This window comes from Trematomus bernacchii, unplaced genomic scaffold (assembly GCF_902827165.1).
Source record: "Trematomus bernacchii unplaced genomic scaffold, fTreBer1.1, whole genome shotgun sequence".
Lineage (NCBI taxonomy): Eukaryota > Metazoa > Chordata > Actinopteri > Perciformes > Nototheniidae > Trematomus > Trematomus bernacchii.
The window spans coordinates 3,026-25,626 of NW_022987526.1; the positions used below are offsets into that span (position 1 = coordinate 3,026).

Genomic DNA, 22,601 nt, shown 5'->3' on the forward strand with positions numbered 1-22,601 from the left:
AAAATAAAAATGAGCACCCCAATAATCATAATTTATCTTGACATAAAAAATGCAATAATGTGTCACTCAATTTTCTTTTTCTCGAGGCTTGTCTGTTACCTTTACTTGTCATATGACACAATAAACCAGAGGAACGACTACTACATCTACAAAGAAATCTGTGTTACTTCAAACCACTGTTAAAAGAAACCAGATCTCTCTTTATAATCAGAGCATTGATTTGCAGGTGACTTTGGATTTTTTTTAAAAGGCTTTTAGATCAGTTACACCTCAAGACTGAAGCAGACGATCACAGAGCAGACAGGAAGTACTGCACGATAGCTGAGACGCTGATGAGGATGAGGAGGGGCGTGGCCTGGAGGAGAGAGGCGGAGCTCTTTAGTCTCACCTCCACAGGTAAGTGGTCGCTCACTTCCAGCGCCTGGCAGACAGAAGCAACAGAGCGCAGAGTTAAAAAAAAACACTAAATCTCCATCCGCCTGCTACTGTGTGCTTTTTGCATTAAAACAATAAAAAATGCTGAACTGTTTGAATAAAAGGCAACATTTTTAATAAAGAACATATTTATAAAAACGATGATGCAAACAAGAAAGACAACTATAGACTATAAAGTAGTGATTTACTGTATCTCACTGATGTCATCTATAGTATCTGAAGTGGCAACGGTTAGTGAATCACAATGAGATGTTTATGAGATATTTTTGCCTGAGCAAAAGTGTATACAGACAGTAAGACATTACCATCTATCAAGCCATGCAAAATGTGTATATAAGAGAGGAAAGAGGACAGAGAGACGTACCCTGGTCTTGGAGAGTTTGAACTCTTTGACGTAGTTGAAGACTATCGCAGAGGACGGATAGATACCCTTCAGAAAGGGTTTCCCATATACCACGATCCTGAGAAAACACAATCACAATCACACACACACAATAATATAGAACAAGTAAGCTAAAAGAAAACAATATTAAACATTAAAAAAACATCCAGAATTATAGAAAAACGTCCCTTAAATGTGCCTTTATTCTCTCCCCCTTCCCCTCTCTGCTACATTGAACTCTGTTTTAAAATGTAAAGCATTTTGAGCGGCATGTCTTGAAGGCAGGAAAGTTGCATTAAATACAGATGGAGCATCTTATTTCAGACTCCAGCTTACTGCTTCCTGCCTACTACCTGCCAGTTACCTGCCTAAGACCTGCCAAAGACCAGTATCTGGGAATGTTAAGCCCTCCCACTATTTTCCAAGAGGGCGTTGCCAGATTTTCAATTTCAGGATTTAACCAGGAGATGGCGCTTCCTTCACAAAAACAGGAAGACAACTTTTCATGGACTTTTAGTTTTGTTTAGAAGAGCATTTGAACACATCAATATTTTAGATCAAATTAAGTATATCTAATCTTGTAATTCAATAATATATAGTCTTTATATATTAAATAACTATGGCCAAACTAAGACTTAGTTTTTCACAAGAGAAAATGCAGATATTATATAAAAAACTAAAGTTAAAATCTTGTTTTTAATGCCCCAAGAGCAATAAAAACACTTGGTAAAAAAATACAAGCTGTAAAAATACTTATATGTATTTAATACTAATAACATAATGATTAATTTCAGATGATAATACTTTTCAGTGTCTGTCTCATGCAGCAGCTGACCCGGCCGACAGTAAAAATAAACATTTATAACTAGTTTAGGTTGTTTGAGAGGTAATTAAAATAGCTAAGGGTGATGATCTGACTTGAAGTGTGTGTTTTTGCTCCTAATTAAATGTGTACAAGATGTGAAGTCAACAGGTATAGGAAAATATTCCTAAAACGTCCAAATAGTCACAGTAGGGATTTGCCACTGTGCCACTACAGTTGATCTGTGTGTCTACAAAGAAAGCTTTTCATTTGCTAGATGCTGATGTAGCTATTTGGATTACTTTTGAAGATGCAGTTGGGAATATTTCCTCAACCCTGCTTTGTTATTTTCAGAAAAGTGAAACTTAAATAGGCCTATAAAATGATAGAATTTAAAAGAGTCTTGAAAAAGCATGGTGATGGCAATAAATGCATTATTGAATCCCCAAAATCTAGAGAAAACATTTAATTTAAGGGGAGCAGTTACTGAGAAGTATATAATGAGAACTGCTACCAATGGTGGCCTATTTAGTTTATTAAGAAATACATATTTTTAGCTTATTTCAGACTCCAGCTTACATACATTTCCCGCCTAAGGATAATATTCCCACAGTGCAGCATAATGTACAGTATCACACTGTATTACAAATTCAAAGTAAATGACTGGGGGTAATACAGCAATTTACTGCCTAGATTACAGATTTTGTTTACAGTGTATGTTGCATGTTTTAAATGTATTGTATTTACTTGTTTAAAATGAAATGTGTTTTAGATTGACTTTTAAAATCTAACTAACTACAGATGAAAAATAGCCTCTTGGCTAACTCTAAGGCGCCGTTTACACGAGGAGAAAACTGCTTGTATCTGCATAGTTTCGCGTGCGTATAGCCCTATTATTTACACGAGGCCGATAGAAACTGACCCCACAAACGATAACGGGTCCCAAGGTGGATAGATTTGCAAATGAAACGCTCTGGGGGGTCAACCGAGTCCGTGTAATCACCTCTATACGAATATTTCCTGAAAAAATAACGATAGCCCCACCTTTCCCCACCTCTCCTGCTCACTGCTGTAGCATGGCTGTGTTAATTAAACGCACAAGGGGTTCTTGAATGAAATAACCAGAATTGTTAACGCCCAATATACTCCTTAAACAAAATAAACAGAGTCAGATTTCATGCATTGATCCATTATATTGACAAAGGAGCGATCTCACCCGGTGTTTGTAGAGAATATCTCTCTGAGCGAGTCCTCTCCACGGAGATATGCTCCTCCTCCTGTCAGTAGCTACTGCTAGTGCTACTGCTACTGACCATGCTACAGATATTAGTGCAAAAATATACAGCTCCTCTACCACAACCATCAGCAACAAGTGGACATGGAGAATTACATTAACTACATGTTGCTAAATCCACGGCGGGGCGTAAACAGAAGGGTAGCCATGGCAACATTGCTGCGGGGCTGCTGCGGAGTCTTCTTCACTGCTTTTGGTGTATTTTGTGGCGGAAGTTACAGCGCCACTTACAGTCCCGGCATATGTACTACAGCGTTTCCAGTGGTCTCGTTTGAACAGACACGTTAAATGAAACAAATGCATGTGAACGGAAGACTTTTTTGAATACGCATACTGTGCATAAACGCAAACGTTCCCGTGTGAGCGGGGCCTAAAGAAAGGGTAGACATATCTGTACTTAGTGCCAAGTAGCTAAGCAGGTATTCACTCAGAGGGGGGTAGGTACTAAATGCCACCCATTTACATGTAGGCAAACAAAGTCAAAAATCAACATACAGTAGGGCGGTGGGGGATGGTGAACGGTATGGTCAATGTTTGTAAACACAATCCCCAGGATGTGTCCTTATCAAACCAAAATAGAAAATGCAGATATTACACTCAGACATCTGAAAAGTCCTTATAAAATGATAGAATTTAAAAGAGTCTTGAAAAAGCATGGTGATGGCAATAAATGCATTAATGAATCCCCAAAATCTACAGAATACATTTAATTTAAGGGGAGCAGTTACTGCAGTTTCCTCGGATCGCGAGGACATGTTCTTCGAGGACTGCTTTCGAAATGGACAGCATCGCCCTGAGAAATTTGCGGGTGATATGTTCATGGCCATGTTGCCATTTGACTCATATGAGAACATGGTCAAAATCACCAACTGGAGTGGGAGCAAAGGGAAAATGCCTCTTCCCCTCAATGTGAGGCAGACACTTGAGTCCAGTGTCTCCCGTCGGTTCCCAGGCCTGACCACGGACCAGTGGCATAAAATTAGGAACCGGGTAAACGAGAGACTGAGGAGCCCACGAAAAACGGATCCAGAAACACCTCGCCCTGGTTTCCGCCGCAGAGAGGCAAACTGTAGATAGGCCAAATATAGGCATACTGTAGATAGGCCGCAGATAGGCATAGTTTGTTAAATATAGGACCATAATATAAGATTAGGATTTTTTGTAGATTAATTTTGTTAAATAAAAACATGGTGATGTTTTATAATATAAGATTAGGATTTCTTGTAGATTATTTTGTTAAATAAAAACATGGTGATGTTTTATAATATAAGATTAGGATTTATTGTAGATTAATTTGATAAATAAAAACATGGTGATGTTTTGTAAATGTATGATCCTATCTGAAAAAATATGAATACTCCTAAAATAAATGGTAGACATATCAAATTGTTTCCTCTTTGTATTTGTTTTATTATTTTCTCATCTGTGATGGATAAAGAAAGTAATCCAAAAGTAATCTAAAAGTAATCTGATTACGTTACTTTTTTAAGACACGTAACTGTAACTGTATTCGGATTACTTTCAGAGCCATGTATTCAGTAATCAGTAACTGATTACATTTACAAAGTAACCCTCCCAACCCTGTTCATATCGCAATATATTCCAGAAGTCTGAAATGCAAAATGTTAGAAATTAAAATCAATGTTTAATAGCATTATTTAGTCTAAAACATACCGTCAGTTTAAAAGCTGTTTTATAGTGAAAAACCCAGAAGTTCTCATTAAATCTCAATGCCAAGCTTTTATTCTGAATATCCTTCATATCCGGTTAGTATTGACAAGCATGTGGCTAATATTACGTTTTCTGAATGTGAAGTAAAAATGACACGGAATGTTGCACACCAAAACCTACTGACTTTAACATTACATCTATAGACGTCGAGATAGTATTACTGATGAATATTAAATGAAGGTACCGTTGATCGTAAAGTGTTTTCACATACGTGGGTAGCTATGACGTCAGAAGGAGTTACCGTAAATGAGAGCTGCCGTAAAAGTGTTTCTAAACGAACTATTACAGCTGTTATAAAGCATTAAATAAAAAGTCATGAAAGAGATAAGGAGGAGAAAAGGTTTAAGGAAGTAAGCAAGGAATACAGAATGTCGAAATCCTCTGTTTCACGCGATGTCGAACATTGAAGACAGAGGACGGCGGTCCCCCAATCTACACAGCGGGAGAACGAAGATCATAAAGCAGATCGGAGGAGACATCACGATCTTTCCCACATTAGTGCAATTCACCTATACTTAACCCCAAATAAAAGAACCCAATAAAAACAGTTGTTAAATAATAGTGAAGTCACATTGTAATAATAACTCATCTCTAGGTTTGAGTGTTCTTTTTCTGCTTTTCGTTGAATACAGAATATTCATATTTGTCAGTGATTTCATTTGTCATGTCAATTCGGCGAACATAAACATAAATGATCGTGGTGAAGATGATGATTAAATTAGGATTAAAAATCGGGAAAGCCGGCTGCATTTCCTCCCGTTCGTTTTTTTCGACTAAACAACATTATTTTGTTAAATAACAACATGGTGATGTTTCGTAAATGATTACATGTCTTAATTAGCACAGACTATGATCCTATCCGTGACATATGGATCTTAACAAAGATCCGCTATACATTAGTACCAGACATACTGTACATTCAGCTTACTGTATCGAAGATGATTTCACATGAGCTCCAGTGTGGAACCCCACTGCAACCCCTGGTGGATCAATGATCCATTGCAGCTGGCTTCACAATAATTAAATTGATTTATCACGGGGGCGGTATCAAGTCAGACTGGGGGCCGGCTCTTCATCACGAACCGATCACGGGCCGATCACGGACCGTGCACGAGCCAATCACGACCCTCGCGTTTCAAACTGTCTGAAATAAGATGCTCCATCTGTATGGTTTTTATTCATTGACTCATGTTATCGATACATGTACTTAGTTTAAAATACATCCTTAGTGTAAGCCTTAAAACGAAAGCAGTTCTTTTGAGAAAGTTTACGTTTTTGTACTTCTTCACTTGGTTTTGACTGTTTCTCACACACACATTTACTCACACACAGACCTACCTGTCATAAGCACAGTTAGTGTGTTCCCCGACGGTGGTGTCCACTTTGTCTCGGATCAGCCAGGAGAAACCGGCCTGAGTGAAGAGTCGGATGTCTTTCTTGTTCGTTCGGGTCATATAGGCACAGCTGGCATGGAAATCTCCCAGGAACATCACATTCTATACCAAACACAAACAAAATGTGATACTTAAAGAGGACATATTTTGCTCATTTTCAGGTTCATGTTCGTATTTAGTGTCTCGACTGTGACGTGTTTACATGCTTTAATGTTCAGAAAGGTCTTTATTACTGAACAAAACATTCATATAATTGTTGTAAGTTTGCTGAAGTAAGGTTGTTTGATATACAGTAGGATGTTTCATTTTGTTTCACAGACACTGATATTGTCAGCTCTGTGTTGTCACCTAGTGGTGAGTTTGTTCTTCATTTCATTTAAAGGGGCCCTATAATTTTCAGGTGTATATCAGTATGTAGTGTCTCTACTTTAAAGAGTTCTCTCCTGCTGATGTTCAGGTGTATATCAGTATGTAGTGTCTCTACTTTAAAGAGTCCTCTCCTGCTGATGTTCAGGTGTATATCAGTATGTAGTGTCTCTACTTTAAAGAGTCCTCTCCTGCTGATGTTCAGGTGTATATCAGTATGTAGTGTCTCTACTTTAAAGAGTCCTCTCCTGCTGATGTTCAGGTGTATTTCAGTATGTAGTGTCTCTACTTTAAAGAGTCCTCTCCTGCTGATGTTCAGGTGTATATCAGTATGTAGTGTCTCTACTTTAAAGAGTCCTCTCCTGCTGATGTTCAGGTGTATATCAGTATGTAGTGTCTCTACTGGAACATGTCTCCATGCTTTAATGTTCAAAAAGCTCTTTATTTTTCTCATACTGCCTGTGCTGCAGCACCTCTTTTCACCCTCTGTCTGAAACCAGAGCCCAGTCTGCTCTGATTGGTTAGCTGGCCGGCTCTGTTGTGATTGGTCAACCTCTTAGAGATGTCCTGCCCCTTAGCCTATTACGTACAATGTGTTGGAGCGCTAGCCAATAGGAGCACAAGTTTTTCGTAGTGATGTCCGTGAGTTCCTGGTGTAAATAAAGGAGTCCAATGGAGGCGTTCCAGGCAGGAAGTTTGTGGGAGAGAAACTCCCTCCGGAGGGAACTTTGGAATTTTAGCCTTTGCAGACCATCTACATGCACAAAAACCTATAGAACACACTACAGTACATGAGAGGGAAAACCCACAAAGAGAATAACAGGGCCCCTTCAAACAAGTCCAAGTTGTTTTCAGCTTACAGCTATAGCTAACATCACATCAATGTATCTAATATAGCATATTCCAATTACTTATATATAGACTATTCCTGCACTATTTCTATTCTATTTGATTTGTATTTACCTGTACTATTTTATCTGTTTTATTGTGTTGCACTGTTGGAGGAGCCTGTGACCTAAGATTTCCATTGACATAACTACACTGTAGCTATGTACACATGACAATAAAAGCCTTGAATCTTGAATCTTCATTGATGTTCACAAGCATTTCCTTCATATGCGATATAGTCTGACATGGTTCGATCACATAAAATCCCATCTTCTCACCATGTTGTTCCATTTCTTGCGGACTTCCTCAAAGACGTCGTACAGTCGGTCGATCTCCTTTACAGCCTTACTGGGATCAGTGTGCAGTGGAACCAAAACAAACTTCTTTATTGCTGCAGGACAAAAATAATGGGAAGGGGAAAAGGGGATTTGAAAATATACTAAGCAATAAACAAATGTGTGATTCTGGATTCAATCTGTACATTTTGATGCTAAATGTCAGTTTATTTTGCCAATGACTGCTTATTTATTCTGTTCTTATTGAACTCTTGCTCATTATTTGTCTCTTTCTGAGTTTTGTTCTCCGTGAACAAAACAAACCCTATATAAAAAAATCTATTTCACATAAAAGCATGAATCATTCAGGCTTGTAGAGCAGTCATCTCAAACTTGGACTGGATTTATATAATTATTCGTCGCAGACAGTGGCGGCGCCAGAGCATTTTTGTTGGGTAATCTGTGGTAGGGCTAACCCATACAGTGGTGGTGCTCAAGTCAGTATTTGCAATGTAATTACATACACGCTATATCACCCCCCATGACAGTGAAACGCCACGCGTGAGGTTCAGATTATTTCCCTGTCTAAGTCTATTCAAATTGCATTCTGAGGCATTTTGATCTGACCGCGGCCGCGCTGATATTATAACGCCAGAGAATTTCCACACCTTTAGTGTATAAAACTCCCCCACTACTTAGACTATTCCTTTCACCCCTCTTATAGCATAAGCCCGAATGGTGTCAACCATATTGCATCAGTAACGTGCACTTGTTGTTACAGCAGGATCGGTTTGTGTGCTGTGGACACGACCCGTATATTTTCGCAATCCGTGTTCTCAACATTTAGCATTTCGCTTATTATTTAATTGAATTTGCATCACTTTTCATGGTGGGGCTAAGCCATTTCTTGGTATGGCTGTAGCCTACCCCAGCCATACCCTGGCGCCGCCACTGGTCGCAGAGGATTACAAACTTTTTAATTATATTATGAATTATGTAGTTGTGATTGACACCACGTACTAAAGCTGTCAATTACTGTAACTAGATTTGTTGGAAAACATATGTTTTGTATGTTTCATGTCCACTGACCGGTTTTATCACTTTGGAACTGAACGGCATACGGCGCTCTGACAAAGGACTGTTTCTTCTCGTACTGATGCTTCCCCGTCACACTCACCATGCCTGACCTTAATGTAGAAAAGAGAAGAAGAAGAAGAAAAACAAGAAGTATGATTCGTCAGACGAGGAACAAGACTGATCTGAATCTGTTTTATTTTTTCTTTATATTTGACATATATCAGTCTCGCAGACACACTGAAAGGATCGTATAAGATGTCTTCGCATCATCTTAAAGTCAATTTAATTTGTGTAATTTCATTTCATTTCAAACCTTTATTTATCCAGGTTGTATCCCATTGAGATCATTGATCTCTTTTTCAAGGGAGACCTGCTCAAGTAGGTTCCACATGAAACATTAAAACATAAACAGAGCAACAAAAGGACATCATACAGTATCATTACAGGGATTACAATTTACATAACTATCCACATGAACAGGTACCAACAGCTTCCGATTGAGTAGCATCCAACCGAGCTTTAAAAACATTTAGTGGCACCAGATTGCTCAGTTTCCATTTCAATTGCAGACTATTCCAGGACAGTGGAGCTGCGCAATACATCCCACCAACATGTTCCCATGGCTTGTTCACTTTAAAAAAAAAAAAGTTGTCTTAAGGATGTCACTATAGGAGAAATGTCGTACTCAATACCAAAAATACCAATGTCTATACCAGGATAACAAACTGAATAATATAATTAATAAACACTATTTCTTTACCATTTGCATACTGGTTTTTGTTAGAAAGTCATGATGATTCCCACTCTAAAATCTATTTTCTATTAAAACTGTATTTATTCAAGTTGTGCCAAATCACTTTTACAACATGTCATTAAACTCATCTTGTAAAATTAATTAATTAATTATTACTGGAAAGAGCTTGAAAAGTGCAGAACTGTCATCAGCTTACACTGAAGCAATATAAAAAAGGGGAACAAAGTACATTTACCAGGACATGTTGAAGCTTTAGTTTACCGTGTCCCAAACACAATTACGTCTGAAGCCCTTGCAATACTTCTACGGTACCTTCGCTACTGATGAAAAACGAGTATCGCCATATTTTTTTCAAATATCGGCATCGACTTGAAACCAAACAATTGGTTCCCGTGACGAACCATGAATCTCCACCACAGATTTTGAACACATGGTTAACCTTGTGAACTCCAACTTGTTAGCCAAGTTAAATAAAGTGCCACAGTGACGCGTCCTAAAACCCGGAAGTAAGTTAGCATTTTACCACTTCCGGTTCCTTCCACAAAAAATCATAAATCTAATCGATAGATTTATGATTCGAATTATAAAAGTAGGGTAGACATGTGGAGATTATCCGAATGAACAAAACGTGATCTGTCTCTTCAATTTGTGTCAACCACAGACCTTATTTCCAGCTATTTTCCAAAATCCTATGCAGAAATTGCATTGGTTTTTGTCGAAGGAACCGGAAGGAGTTTACTTCCGGGTTTTAGGACGCGTCACTGTGGCACTCTATAGTCAACAAAAATAAGTAGATTTTTTGTTTTGCGTGGGACACAAACAGCCGTCTCCTCTGTCCGCTGGTGGACGTCAACAAGTTAATTCAGGGGGGTTTTTTGTGGTAGTTTTTTATCCCAGAGCTTATTGGGTTGCAGTCAGATCATTGATCCCACTTTAGATGATTTCTATCACATGTTCCACTTATTTCTTTGTGATTTGCTTCAGTCAAGGTTAGTAAGAGATCGACTACGACTCAAATCTTAATATTTACAAGCTTAAGCTTCACAGCAGAAACCTTTAGAAGATTTAAAATACCTAAAGTATAACAAATTAAGGGAAAGTGTTATATGCACTTACTGTCATAGCTCAAAGAAATATGTATTAAAAGAACCGTTCAAAACCTTTTTCTCTGTTTCGATTAATCGAAACGTTATCCCTACCGTAATGTTTATTGTACTACCTCATCGGATTTGGGAGCATATGCTATGAACCTCTTATATTTCTATGGATCGTTTTTTTTAAATGTTCCCAAATTGGGATCAATGAAGTACTTATCTATCTATCTATCTATCCATCCATCCATCCATCCATCCATCCATCCATCCACCTATCCATCTAACTATCTATCTATCTATCTTTACATAGAAGTTTGTTTTTAGGATATCATTTTTTCTATGATCTGCAGATATTGAATTACTTCCTTTTTTTTAATTGAAATTGAGGCGAAACAAGCGGTGTACAGGTGTGGTTTTAACCTGAACTTGGTCTTACCTGTAGATGAAAACATACTGCTGCATGTCGGCGGGAGAGTTTCCCAGACTCTTACTGGATACTTCCTTGTATTTGTGATGTTCATACCTTGTTACAACAGAGACAAAAAGAAACTATTAATGACAAAAATCTACAAAAAGACAGCAGTCAATATATGCACAAATGACAGGGCTCAGATTTTGGTGAGAAAGCACTAAAACCTCCAATCTGAACACAAGCCCACAGGGATTTGGAGACTTTTAATAGATGTCAACATGCTATTTGACTTTGAAACACTTAATCAAATCAGTCAAAACCAATTAAAAAACTCATAAAATCAGATAGTATTGTGCTTGTGTGTACAGTATGTGTGGACGATGCAGAACATAAACCATTTCCTACATATCCTACTATTCATTTCAGATTTCAACATCTTAACAATACTCAGTTTTGCAGGCACAAAAACATATAATCTAAAAAAAAGAAACTCCTGATTTAAGATCAGCTGATACTGAAGGCAAGGACAGCAACTCATGATAATATCGCTTTCACCAGCTGCTCTTCAACTCAATGGGTTAACAAGCAACACTTAAAGGAGACATGTCATGCTTTTCCGGTTATTACCCGTCCCCTTGTGTGTTATGAAGGTTTTTATGCATGTAAACGGTGTGCAGAGTCAAAACCCTCAAAGTACACCCTGTAGCGAGTAAAACTCTAACACAGAAAATACCTCCCCAAAACGCCTCGTTGGAGATACGTCTTTGTCCATTTGATTCTTCCGGGTACGGGATGATGTAATCCCGTACCCGGAACTAAATGGACCAATCCGTGGAGCCGTTACGTTACGTCCGCGGAGCTGTTACGTTGAACCCCTGCTGATTGGTCCAAATCGACCAATCCACGGACTTCCTCACACACACACACAGTGCAGGCAGCTCTGGCAGGCTGATGACAGACAGTTGGGATCGCAGCAAAATTCTCTCTGCAGACCCATTCTCACAGCGTTTATCAACCTTTTTCTTACTCAATATCAAGCCACACTTATTGTTTTTACTTCGGCTGTGACTTTGTGTGTGCTCAGGATGAGTTTGGCTGTGTTTCGCTGTGTATCGCTAAACAAAGAAACAACCCCTCCACGGAGCTCAGCGCGATTCACAACGTCCCGACCAATCAGAGCACACTGTGCTCACAGGGAGGGTGGGGGCTGGAGCTTTGGGAGCTACAACGAGCCGTTAAAGGCAGAGAGTGAAATTCAGTGAATACACGTAGTTTACAGAGATGCTGTATGAGAAACCAATGTGAGTTTGGAAAAATGCACAATATAAATCTATTTTAGTATACCTCAACAATGGAATTATGATCAGTGGAAATGGCCATGACATGTCTCCTTTAATAGAGTAAATATTGTACTTTTTAGCGCACAAGATAAGAATTTAAAATACAACAAAGTGTTCGATTGTTATTGGTCGCAATCTGTGACCTCTTGCAAACAAATGCTTGTAATAATGGGGAACACCAAATGTTCTAGTTGGGCCTATGAAATGCTTTCAGATCCGGAAAGAAACATTTCTCCTCTTAACTTCCCACATGGTTTCATTTAAATATTCTAATACTCCATAAAGTGCGATACAATAATCACTGTGTTGACTCTTTAGAGGGGTCTGACTCCTTTGTTGATAAACCATTGGACTAAACTACATAAATGTGTATAAAGAAGTCTACATATGTCGTATAATGTATCACTCTCAAGAGACATTTCACTGAGTTGAGTAAATGTATCTTATAACACTGCTGTACTTATACTTCAGTAGGATCTTTAATGCAGAACTTGTACTTTTACATCAATATATATTTATTTTCTCTTTGTTTGACAAGACGTTTCCCACAGATCCACACATGCACAACAACTTCGCTTTAGACGGTTTACAGTAAAATATATAGAAATCATGCTTTTTATCCCAAGTTGATTCATGGTTTATAGCCTCATAATTGTCCCAGGGAAACCAACAGACTTGCATTTGTCAATTAAAAAAGCCAATTAGCTAAAGCAATTAAATTATTCACCAACAATTTTTAGACAGATACGGACACAAAATCATAGTTCCCTATTAGCCATCACCAGAAAGAAAGCAGCCGATGTAAGTAAAGCCTTGTTCCAGTTATATACTTTGGGTTTAATTGGCTAATTTCAAAGGTGGAACAAAACATTGGTGTACATACCAACCTTTATTGAATATATATTGACATAGATTTCTGTGAAACAAGTTTATTTTGGGATATTTTGAAGTGTGACTTGTAGTGGTTTGATAATTGACAGCCAGTTAGTTATCCTCAATATCAATACTTGGGTATTCTACTCTTACTCTTGCACTTTTCTTGCATTTTATGTATTTGTACTGCTATGTTTGTAATTTTCATTTTCTTAATGTTTAAAGTGAGGGACTGCGGATGGAAAGTAGCTCAAAGCTAAATCCGGCATATTTACACTTGGTACATTTCATGTTTTAAGTGTTCATTAATGTGCAATGTCCCTGCCAAATAAACGAATACATAAATATCCACAGTATGATTTACATTTTAAATAATAATTAAATTCAGAAGTGATCTGCAAACACCAAACAAGTGTTTCTAACAACTGTAACTAAACTTAATTCACCAAGTTATAAAATAGTTGATTATTTTAAAAACCACATCATCTATTGTGTGAATAGTAGGTGAAGTAAAATGTATATTATAATGCTTTTTGACTGAATCAAGCCGAAAAAACATGCGTCTGATTTGAATAAATTCCAATTTTACCCTTTGATGTAACACTTTATTTTGGTAAATCTACTCAGTTCAACAAAAGCATTCATTGTTATATAGGTCTGCGTCCTGTTTAGCCTAGCTTAGCACAAACACTGAAAGAAGGGAGAAACTGCTAGTCTTTCTCAATACAAATATTTAAATGTTGTATCTTGTTTGCGATCAAGCTATTAAAATCCTGTAGTTAGCTGGGTTTAGTAGACAGTAGAGTTATAAACAACAAGCCCGGTTTTGTTCAGTTCTGCAAAGTCATCTACACTCACTGCGTCAATATAAAATATAAAATACATTTCTTTGAATATAATATTTACTAAACCATATGGTAAAAGTAAACCAGTGACATTCCAGGTACTTGGAAGGTGAATGTGCTAACTATTGATTTAGCTTGAGGTTTGCAGAGGTGTAAAGTAACTTAGTACATTTACTGAAGTACTGTACTCAAGCAACATTTTGAGATACTTGTACTTTACTTGAGTGTTTCCATTTTATGCTACTTTGTACTTCTATTCCACTACAATTCAGAAGTAAATAGTGTACTTGAACTCCACTACATTTATTGTGTACCTTTAGTTACGATGATGATGTGAAATATAATCAAGTGTTAAATCAGACTTTAGTTCCACCTGGAGTCAATTCACAAGCTACCCTGCAGTATACAAAGTCATTCAAACTAGCTGCACCTTTACCAGCTTTGATAACAAGATCTGAGTACTTCTACTTTTACTCAAGTACAAGATCTGAGTACTTCTACTTTTACTCAAGTACAAGACCTGAGTACTTCTCCCACCTCTTGAGGTTTTCAGTTTGCATCATTTTGTGTTAAGCTAGGCTTGTCTGTGTCTTTGAAGCAGTTCCTTTAACCTTAAGGTTCAACAGGCACATAAATAATGCTTTAAAATCATGATTATTCAATGTGCCGGACCATATTTTTGTTGATAAACCTACAAATTCAGAGACTTTTCTTCCAGTTGAAACAGATTTTGTTGATAGTCAGTTTGTTGCAAATGTACCTTAACGTCAACTATCCAAAATAAAGTGTTAAACATAACAGGATTAGGATTAGGATTAGTAATTAGATGAAGTTCTACATGCTCATAAATCCACTGTACCTTTGAGTGGCCCTGTTGGAGGCAGACAGCAGACACATAACGATCACCACGTTGATGCGGTTAAAGTTGTGTTAGTATTCCTCAATGAGTGCATTTTTCAGTCCTTCAGTTTAGTCGGTGATGTTTTGTCAACATTCAAAAATAATTACAGACATTTTTACATGTGATGCTGTATGCAAAATCACTTTTAACAGCTTTTGTCGTGAATAGAGAAGCATTTTATTATATAACACAATATATTACACAATATGTTGTGCTTTCATCTGTTCTCTGAACCTTGACTTTTTATTGAGTTGAAATCAAATATATTTTTCAATCCACATTAGTCTTATTTCTCTCAAATTGTGTGCGGAAATTTCAAATCTGTAGCCCTGGTCATGTGAAAACCTAGTATATCAGCATCTTTATATGCCACACATATATATATGCTTTCTATATTGTTTTAACATTTAAATAATCCGTTCATCCGTTTAACTCTGAACTAGAGTTTAGTAACAATTCATAAAAACATGAATCCTTATAAAAGTGTGTAATCATAGAAACTGGAACTGACCAACAAATGGGATATTACACAACCTGACATCCAAATTGTGTTGTTAATGTTTATAAGTGTATAACATATCAGTAAATCATTTTCTAAGCATTGAGAGAGTCATTACAACATTTAATACAAGGTGCTTTATTACTTTTAATTTGACTGAGCCACTGCCTTTAGCACAAGGTTTTGTGTTGTTGCTAGTTGAACTAATGATGCAATATTTCACAGACAAAATATTATTTTAAGGCTTTGTGCTCCTTCCTACAAACTAGAGAGTGAAGCACAGTGACCTGCTTCACTAATATTCTCCTTACCTGTTGACAGAAACTAGAAGCTTTTTAATGGCTTTACCATCAGGATCCTTCACCCCCTGCAGGAGACAGATATCACAGCGAGCCACGACCTGACAGACAGAAATACACACACAGTTTAAAACATTAGACCACAGGTTATGCATTAGTTCAGTAACAAGGTCCATGAGATCTGAAATTACCTGTATGCACTGTAGCTCATACATCACAGATAATATGTAATCATTGTTTTAGTTAATAAAATATGTATTGTGCCAGTTTAATTTGACAGCATGCAATGATGTAATAGAGCAGGACTTAAACATCTATAATATTGCAAACATTAGGAACAGGAAGTTTCAGCTTTTCAGAAGACGGTGTGTGCGCCTCTGTCTGTGTGGCTGTGTGTGTGTGTGTGTGTGTGTGTGTGTGTGTGTGTGTCTGTGTGTGTGTGTGTGTGTGTGTGTGTAGGTGTGCGTGTAGGTGTGTGTGTCCTACCCGTGTCAGAGTGTGTAGAACTCCGCTTTGTGACGCTTTGGCCAAGTTGAAATTGTCCACATTGTAGGCACAGATCTTGAATCCTGAATCTCCCTCCACCAGCAGGGAGAGGAGCGAGAGGAGGAGAGAGGAGAGGAGGAGAGGAAGAGGAAGGAAGCGCCACCTCATGGTCAGACTGGGGAGGGAATACAACACATTTTGATTTGATTTGATTTGATTTATTTTGAATGTGTAAAACAATAACACAAACATTTAACATGATAATTATTATAGAATACAAAATTAATCAGACATGCTTGCCTCCATCTTGATTACTTGAATATTTCTGAGAAAACGTGTCAACATCAGAGACAACGGTAGAAGACGGTATGGTTTCTATACTTGAAAATAGTGTGTTTTTCTTAATATAAATAAAACAACTGAAAAATTGCAGATGTAGATGCAATATTTATATTTCTTCTTGCTGACCTGAACTCCTTGAGCTGTCATTTAAACTGCAGTTTACAATCGCAATTACATCGATTTGACAAATGATAAATTATAAAAAAGGAATTTAACCAAGTGGAGGGGCCTTGATTATATATATTATTTTTTTTACAGACATTAAACTATATATTTACTATATATAGCCATGCACATCAAAGTGAAGTGAAACCAAATGTGACACAGTGCGGTGAGACGGCGACTCTTCCCTTGAGATGGTATTCTCATTTTACACAAAGAGGAAGCAGCGAGTGGGTGGAAAAGCACTTTTAAACTGTGAGAAAGAAATGTCAAACAAAATGAAAGAAACAATGAACAACATGACTGCAGGAGAGTTTTCCCAACCAAGAAACACAGCAGGAATGTTGGTGAATTTCAGCAGCATTTCTCATTTCCACAGTAGAAACTGAGTGTAAATATGCGACAGGTTTAGTGGTTAAACTGGTCTGAAGGAGGAGTGTGAGCATGTTCAGACCTGAGGCGGGGAGGGGACAGTCACCTACACCATCTCCTATTTATATATGTTTGTATTGGCAGCTACAAAGACAGATAATTAAATACTATGTTAATTATTATTACATCCACACTGAGCTTAGACAGGGAATCTCATGCAGTGTTCTTCATATCTCAATACATTAGAATCCATGTGAGTTTGAAGCCGTTTGGTTTCTATCACATGATGCATAATCTCAACATCATTGTAAATCATAGCTTGCTATTAAATAAATAAATACAATAATTGTCATGGATTTAGTGACCAAGGTCTCATTTAAATAGGGTAAAGGGGATTTACACATGCGGTGAAATCAGATGGAAGAGTTTGGAGAACTGAAATCAAAGTGTTTTTGTCATTTGATGTGAAGTGCATACTGCATTAAACCCACTGTTTCACAGGAATATGCATTTAAAGGGAAGAGGCCCAGCTGTGTCAGATCTTTAAGCACCCATGAATGCATCATAGTGTGAATAGCCCTGGTTAGGGTCTCAGACATCCATTCAGACGGCTGTGAAGAACTTAAAGACGTGAGGAAACGACAACCATCGCTGTTTTTATTTGACCAGCATCTTGTTGTCATGCTGTAATCATCACATCATCACATTCCTGCAGACTACATCATTAAACAACAACCCTACACTAATGCTGAATGCATGAAGATCCGACACAGTTTGGCCTCTCTCCTGCAACTGCATATTCACTATGTCAAGTCATAGAGAAAAGATGTAACTGTGAGTTTACTGCATTAAGCACTTCCTCTGTAAACATTGGGATTTCAGTGAGAAGTGCAAAAACAACTCTCTCAACTCATCCTTCTGATCTCAGTGTGCATCTGTTAGTCTCTCTTAAATTAGATACACACACGTACACACACACACACAAACACACACACGTACTCCTAAAACACAAATACACACACACTGTTTAATCCGTCCATAGTGAGTCAGTTGTGACTGTTGCAGCCCCTCCCAGGAGGTGGTGGGACCAGAAGAGCAGCTTCTGCACAAACACTCCCTCAACACACACACACACACACACACACTGTGTATATATATATACTTATTTGCACAAATATTTTTATATACGGGATCGTGGGAAACAGTATTTCGATCTCTCTGTCTGTACACACAAACTGGAAGATTGACAATAAAGTTGCCTTTGACTTTTGACACAACACACTCACAGATTTTATAAAAGACTGTGACAATATTTTGTGTGCAAAATTCAGAAATGTGTCTTTGATTGCATGTGCAATCTGATATTAAAGGTCCCCTATTATACTGTTTTCATCAATATATTATAGCTCTCAGATATATACAGAACCTGTCTCTGATTGGCTGAAACACCAAACAGATCATTGCAGCATCCCATAATCCCCTCTGTTTCAGCCCTGTTTCAAAAGTGCTGATTCTCTGTCTGTTACTTTAGATGAAAATAAGGAGCCCCTCCCCACGCCCCTCTGAGAGATATTTGGTTAAAAAGAACTCAATGGTGCTCTAGGAGGAGATTCAGGTGATACGGTGGGGGGGGGGGGTACCTTGGTTGCTGATTGGCTAATGGTTACACAAGACAAAACATCGTTATGACATCATAAAGTGGCCAAAATCTGATCAGCTCATTTTCAGACAGGTTTTTATATAAATGGATCAGGACAAAAAGAGAGAGAATCTTTGTTCCTGAAACTTTCAGAGTCTCTTTCCACAGAGGGGACACATGTTGATGAAGAAGAGACATGGAGAAGAGGGGACACATGTTGATGAAGAAGAGACATGGAGAAGAGGGGACACATGTTGATGTAGAAGAGACATAAAGAAGAGGGGACACATGTTGATGTAGAAGAGACATGAAGAAGAGGGGACACATGTTGATGTAGAAGAGACATAAAGAAGAGGGGACACATGTTGATGTAGAAGAGACATGAAGAAGAGGGGACACATGTTGATGTAGAAGAGACATGAAGAAGAGGGGACACATGCTGATGTAGAAGAGACATGAAGAAGAGGGGACACATGTTGATGTAGAAGAGACATGAAGAAGAGGGGACACATGCTGATGTAGAAGAGACATGAAGAAGAGGGGACACATGTTGATGTAGAAGAGACATGAAGAAGAGGGGACACGTGTTGATGTAGAAGAGACATGAAGAAGAGGGGACACATGTTGATGTAGAGGAGACATGAAGAAGAGGGGACACATGGTGATGTAGAAGAGACATGAAGAAGAGGGGACACATGTTGATGGAGAGGAGACATGAAGAAGAGGGGACACATGCTGATGTAGAAGAGACATGAAGAAGAGGGGACACATGTTGATGTAGAAGAGACATGAAGAAGAGGGGATACATGTTGATGTAGAAGAGACTAGAAGAGACATGAAGAAGAGGGGACACATGTTGATGAAGAAGGGACATGAAGAAGTGGATTTTGCATAATAGGTGACCTTTAAAAGAAAATATATATTTTACATTTATATTAAATCTAATATTTAATATTCCATTCCTCACACACTTAATGTATATATTATATCCTGCTTTATATGTTGTTACTGTAAATTTGTATTTCAACATTTATATGTTCTACTTTGTTGCTATTGCATTTCTATTGGAGATGTTCACATTTTGGAATGTTTATTTCTAGTCTTTAATTTCTCTAATGCCAATGATCAATAAAGTACTTCTTATCTTATCTTTATCTTATAAAAACACATGCTTTCACATCTAGACACAGTTTACATTAAACAACGATTAAAGCAATCGCACCATGTACTCGTAGGGCTGAATCAATTTAAATGTCAATCAAAAACAAATTGATATTTATAAAATAATAATTGATATGATTTTATTTGTAGTTGCCCAGTTTATTACCTTATAAAGCTTTGTCAAACGTCTTTACTTATAATAAAATGCAACAGTTTAACTTATATAGTTGGTTGCAGCAAGTCCACAGAATCAAAACTACTGCACGCATCAATAAGAATAATTTACAAAGAAATTAAGACAATACATCTAGTAAGTCATTTTGGATAATGTGGTTTGTGGTGTTGTATTAGACTGCATTACATTTAGAGCCAAGTCAATATATTGATTTAGTAGATCAATAGAAGACAAATCGGCACCTAATATTGCTAATGAATGAATAGTTGTTTGTGTACAAAAAGGTGGAAAATGCCATTTAAACCTCTATAGGAGATGTCCTTATTTTCTCACTTTCATATCAGATTACATCTAATATATTTGGGTTTCTGACAGAAGAAATCTCTGAAAGACTTCACCTTGGACTTTCAGAAACAAGGAGGGACATTTTCACTATTTTATAACATTTTAAAAACCATACAATGAATCTAGAATATAATAATTTAGTTTGTTGCAACACAGATTAAATGATGCGTGTAAACTGTTGAGGCAAAACAGGTAATATGATATCACTATCACTGCTCGAGCAACCTGACATCTTGTCAACACAGTGAGCTCTCAGATGTTTCGGATCACAGAACAAACAAACAACAATGATGGAGGAACATTTCAAAAGAAGCTAAACAAAAAAAACAGGTTTCCCCTTTTTTGTGTCCTGATCTGATTTGTGTTTTAAGAATAAGACACAAAAAGGGGAACAATGCAGATTGCTTTGTAAATACGTGTGTGTGCATGTGCATGTAGGCCAAAGGCAAACCCTAATGTTCAAAGGAAGGATTAAGACAGGGGTGTCCAAACTACGGCCCGGGGGCCAAATGCGGCCTGCGGACCATTTTGAATCGGCCCTCAGCAAATTCAAAAAGTATAATGGCCCACAAATGAAACTTGTGCTTTTCTTATATTGTACTTCTTAAGTATAAATGTAAACATATATTACACAGTGGTATTCATGTGTCAAATAAATTCAGTCAATTAAAGTTGGAAACATTTTCTTAGTTGATAAGAAAAAAGCCCAATGACTTGTTTAAATAACAAGCTTGAAATACACCCTTCCTATTTCTCCTTATTATAATCAATCTGAGGCTTCTGTTTTAAGGGATGAGCTGCCAACACTCACAAGCATAATATACCAACATTTGATTGATTTTGCTGACTTATACCTGAACTTATGAGGCAATATACCTCTAGTGAGTGGCCCAGCCCTTCGTATATTTTTCTGTATGAGGCCCTCTGTGAAAAAGGTTTGGACACCCCTGGATTAAGAGAACGAGGGTAAGAGGGGGCAGGGCCAGTTTAGCTAAAAACATGTAGCAGTGCTGGAAAGTCAACACGATTTTTTATAAAATCCCATCATTCCCAATATCCAATCAAAGTGTCTGTTCTCTTACTGACTGAAACACACACCCTGTTTGAGCAGGAAACACAGATGCAGGCTTTAAAGAGCAGATTTACTGAGGCTTGAAGCCTTTTCACTAAGTAAAGTTTAGTGAGCCGGTCACCAATTAACATGGGAACTAGTTAATCTTTAACACCATTTGACTTTAAACATCAACCAGTAGAGTAGATTTTACATATTTAAACATTGTGCCTATGACATTAGGCTTTACAGAACCCTTTTGTAGCTTCAAAATAAGATACTTTCCAAACTCTACAACAGTCAAATGAAAACTCATATTGAATGTCCAAATATGGTTTAAACCCATACAACGTTGCAGCTAAATATACGAGTCAACAGCAAATCACTGGCTATTTTGATAAATATTCTCAAACTCATTAGTTTCCTAATTCAGATGATTTGCTGCTTTTTCCATTACGTGATAATTAACTTTAAATATTTAGATGTTGAAATGTTGATCAGACAAAGGAAGCAGTTTTATGACATCCCTTTGGGCTACAGGAAATAGTGATGCACTTTTACTGTTGTGACATTTTATAGACCAAACTGTCAATCAGTAAACAGAGTAAACAATCTGAAGAATAGAAGATGGATTTAATCGTTAGCTGCAACTTAACATAACTTTATTACATAAGTGTAGTTTGCCCATATACTAAATATGTAAGGCTAAATTTGGAAGAAAGGTGCAAAGAAATGCACAATATCTATAATAAAACTAAATCATAAGACATTCATTTAGACTTTCCCATTTTCCTAAAATTAATGTTTAAAGTTTATGATGAAGGATGTATTTGTGATAATGTAAAAACATTGTTGAACATATCAACATTTAAATAAAAGTAGAAAACACACATACAAATAAATAGTCAAATGTGAGACAGCTCAAACAAACACACCTTAATAAGGGTCACACACACACACACACACACACTTCTGGCTTCAAACCCAACAAGTTTCACCTTCTCTCACAGTCATTCTCACACACACTCACACACACAGATCAGCCCCAGCAGCTGGTACTGGTTCACAATCAGTTTAAGGTTCTGGTGCTGATGGGCTTCTTACCTGTTCAGGTGACCGTGGTTTCTTTCTGCTGAAACTCTGCTGCGTTTCCTGCTGCTTCTGCTGCTGGGTGGAGGATCTTCACCTGCTGCTGCGGTGTCACTTT

At 37.5% G+C, this 22,601-nt stretch overlaps 1 protein-coding gene across 2 annotated transcripts; it reads right to left on the bottom strand.

Annotated features, from left to right (window-relative positions):
- Positions 1-257: 257 nt before the first annotated feature.
- On the bottom strand, positions 258-22,601 carry LOC117474164 (deoxyribonuclease-1-like 2). Of its 2 annotated transcripts, XM_034120190.1 has the most exons (10): positions 22,499-22,601; positions 16,148-16,322; positions 15,674-15,762; positions 14,822-14,833; positions 10,929-11,015; positions 8,657-8,754; positions 7,571-7,683; positions 5,983-6,140; positions 800-896; positions 258-421 (listed from the first exon to the last, which is right to left on the bottom strand). In XM_034120190.1, exons 2-10 carry the CDS (start codon positions 16,313-16,315, stop codon positions 290-292), a joined length of 954 nt encoding a protein of 317 aa, XP_033976081.1. In that variant the 5' UTR covers positions 16,316-16,322; positions 22,499-22,601; the 3' UTR covers positions 258-289. The 2 variants fall into 2 exon arrangements, with proteins under 2 accessions (XP_033976081.1, XP_033976082.1); XM_034120191.1 differs by lacking the exon at positions 14,822-14,833.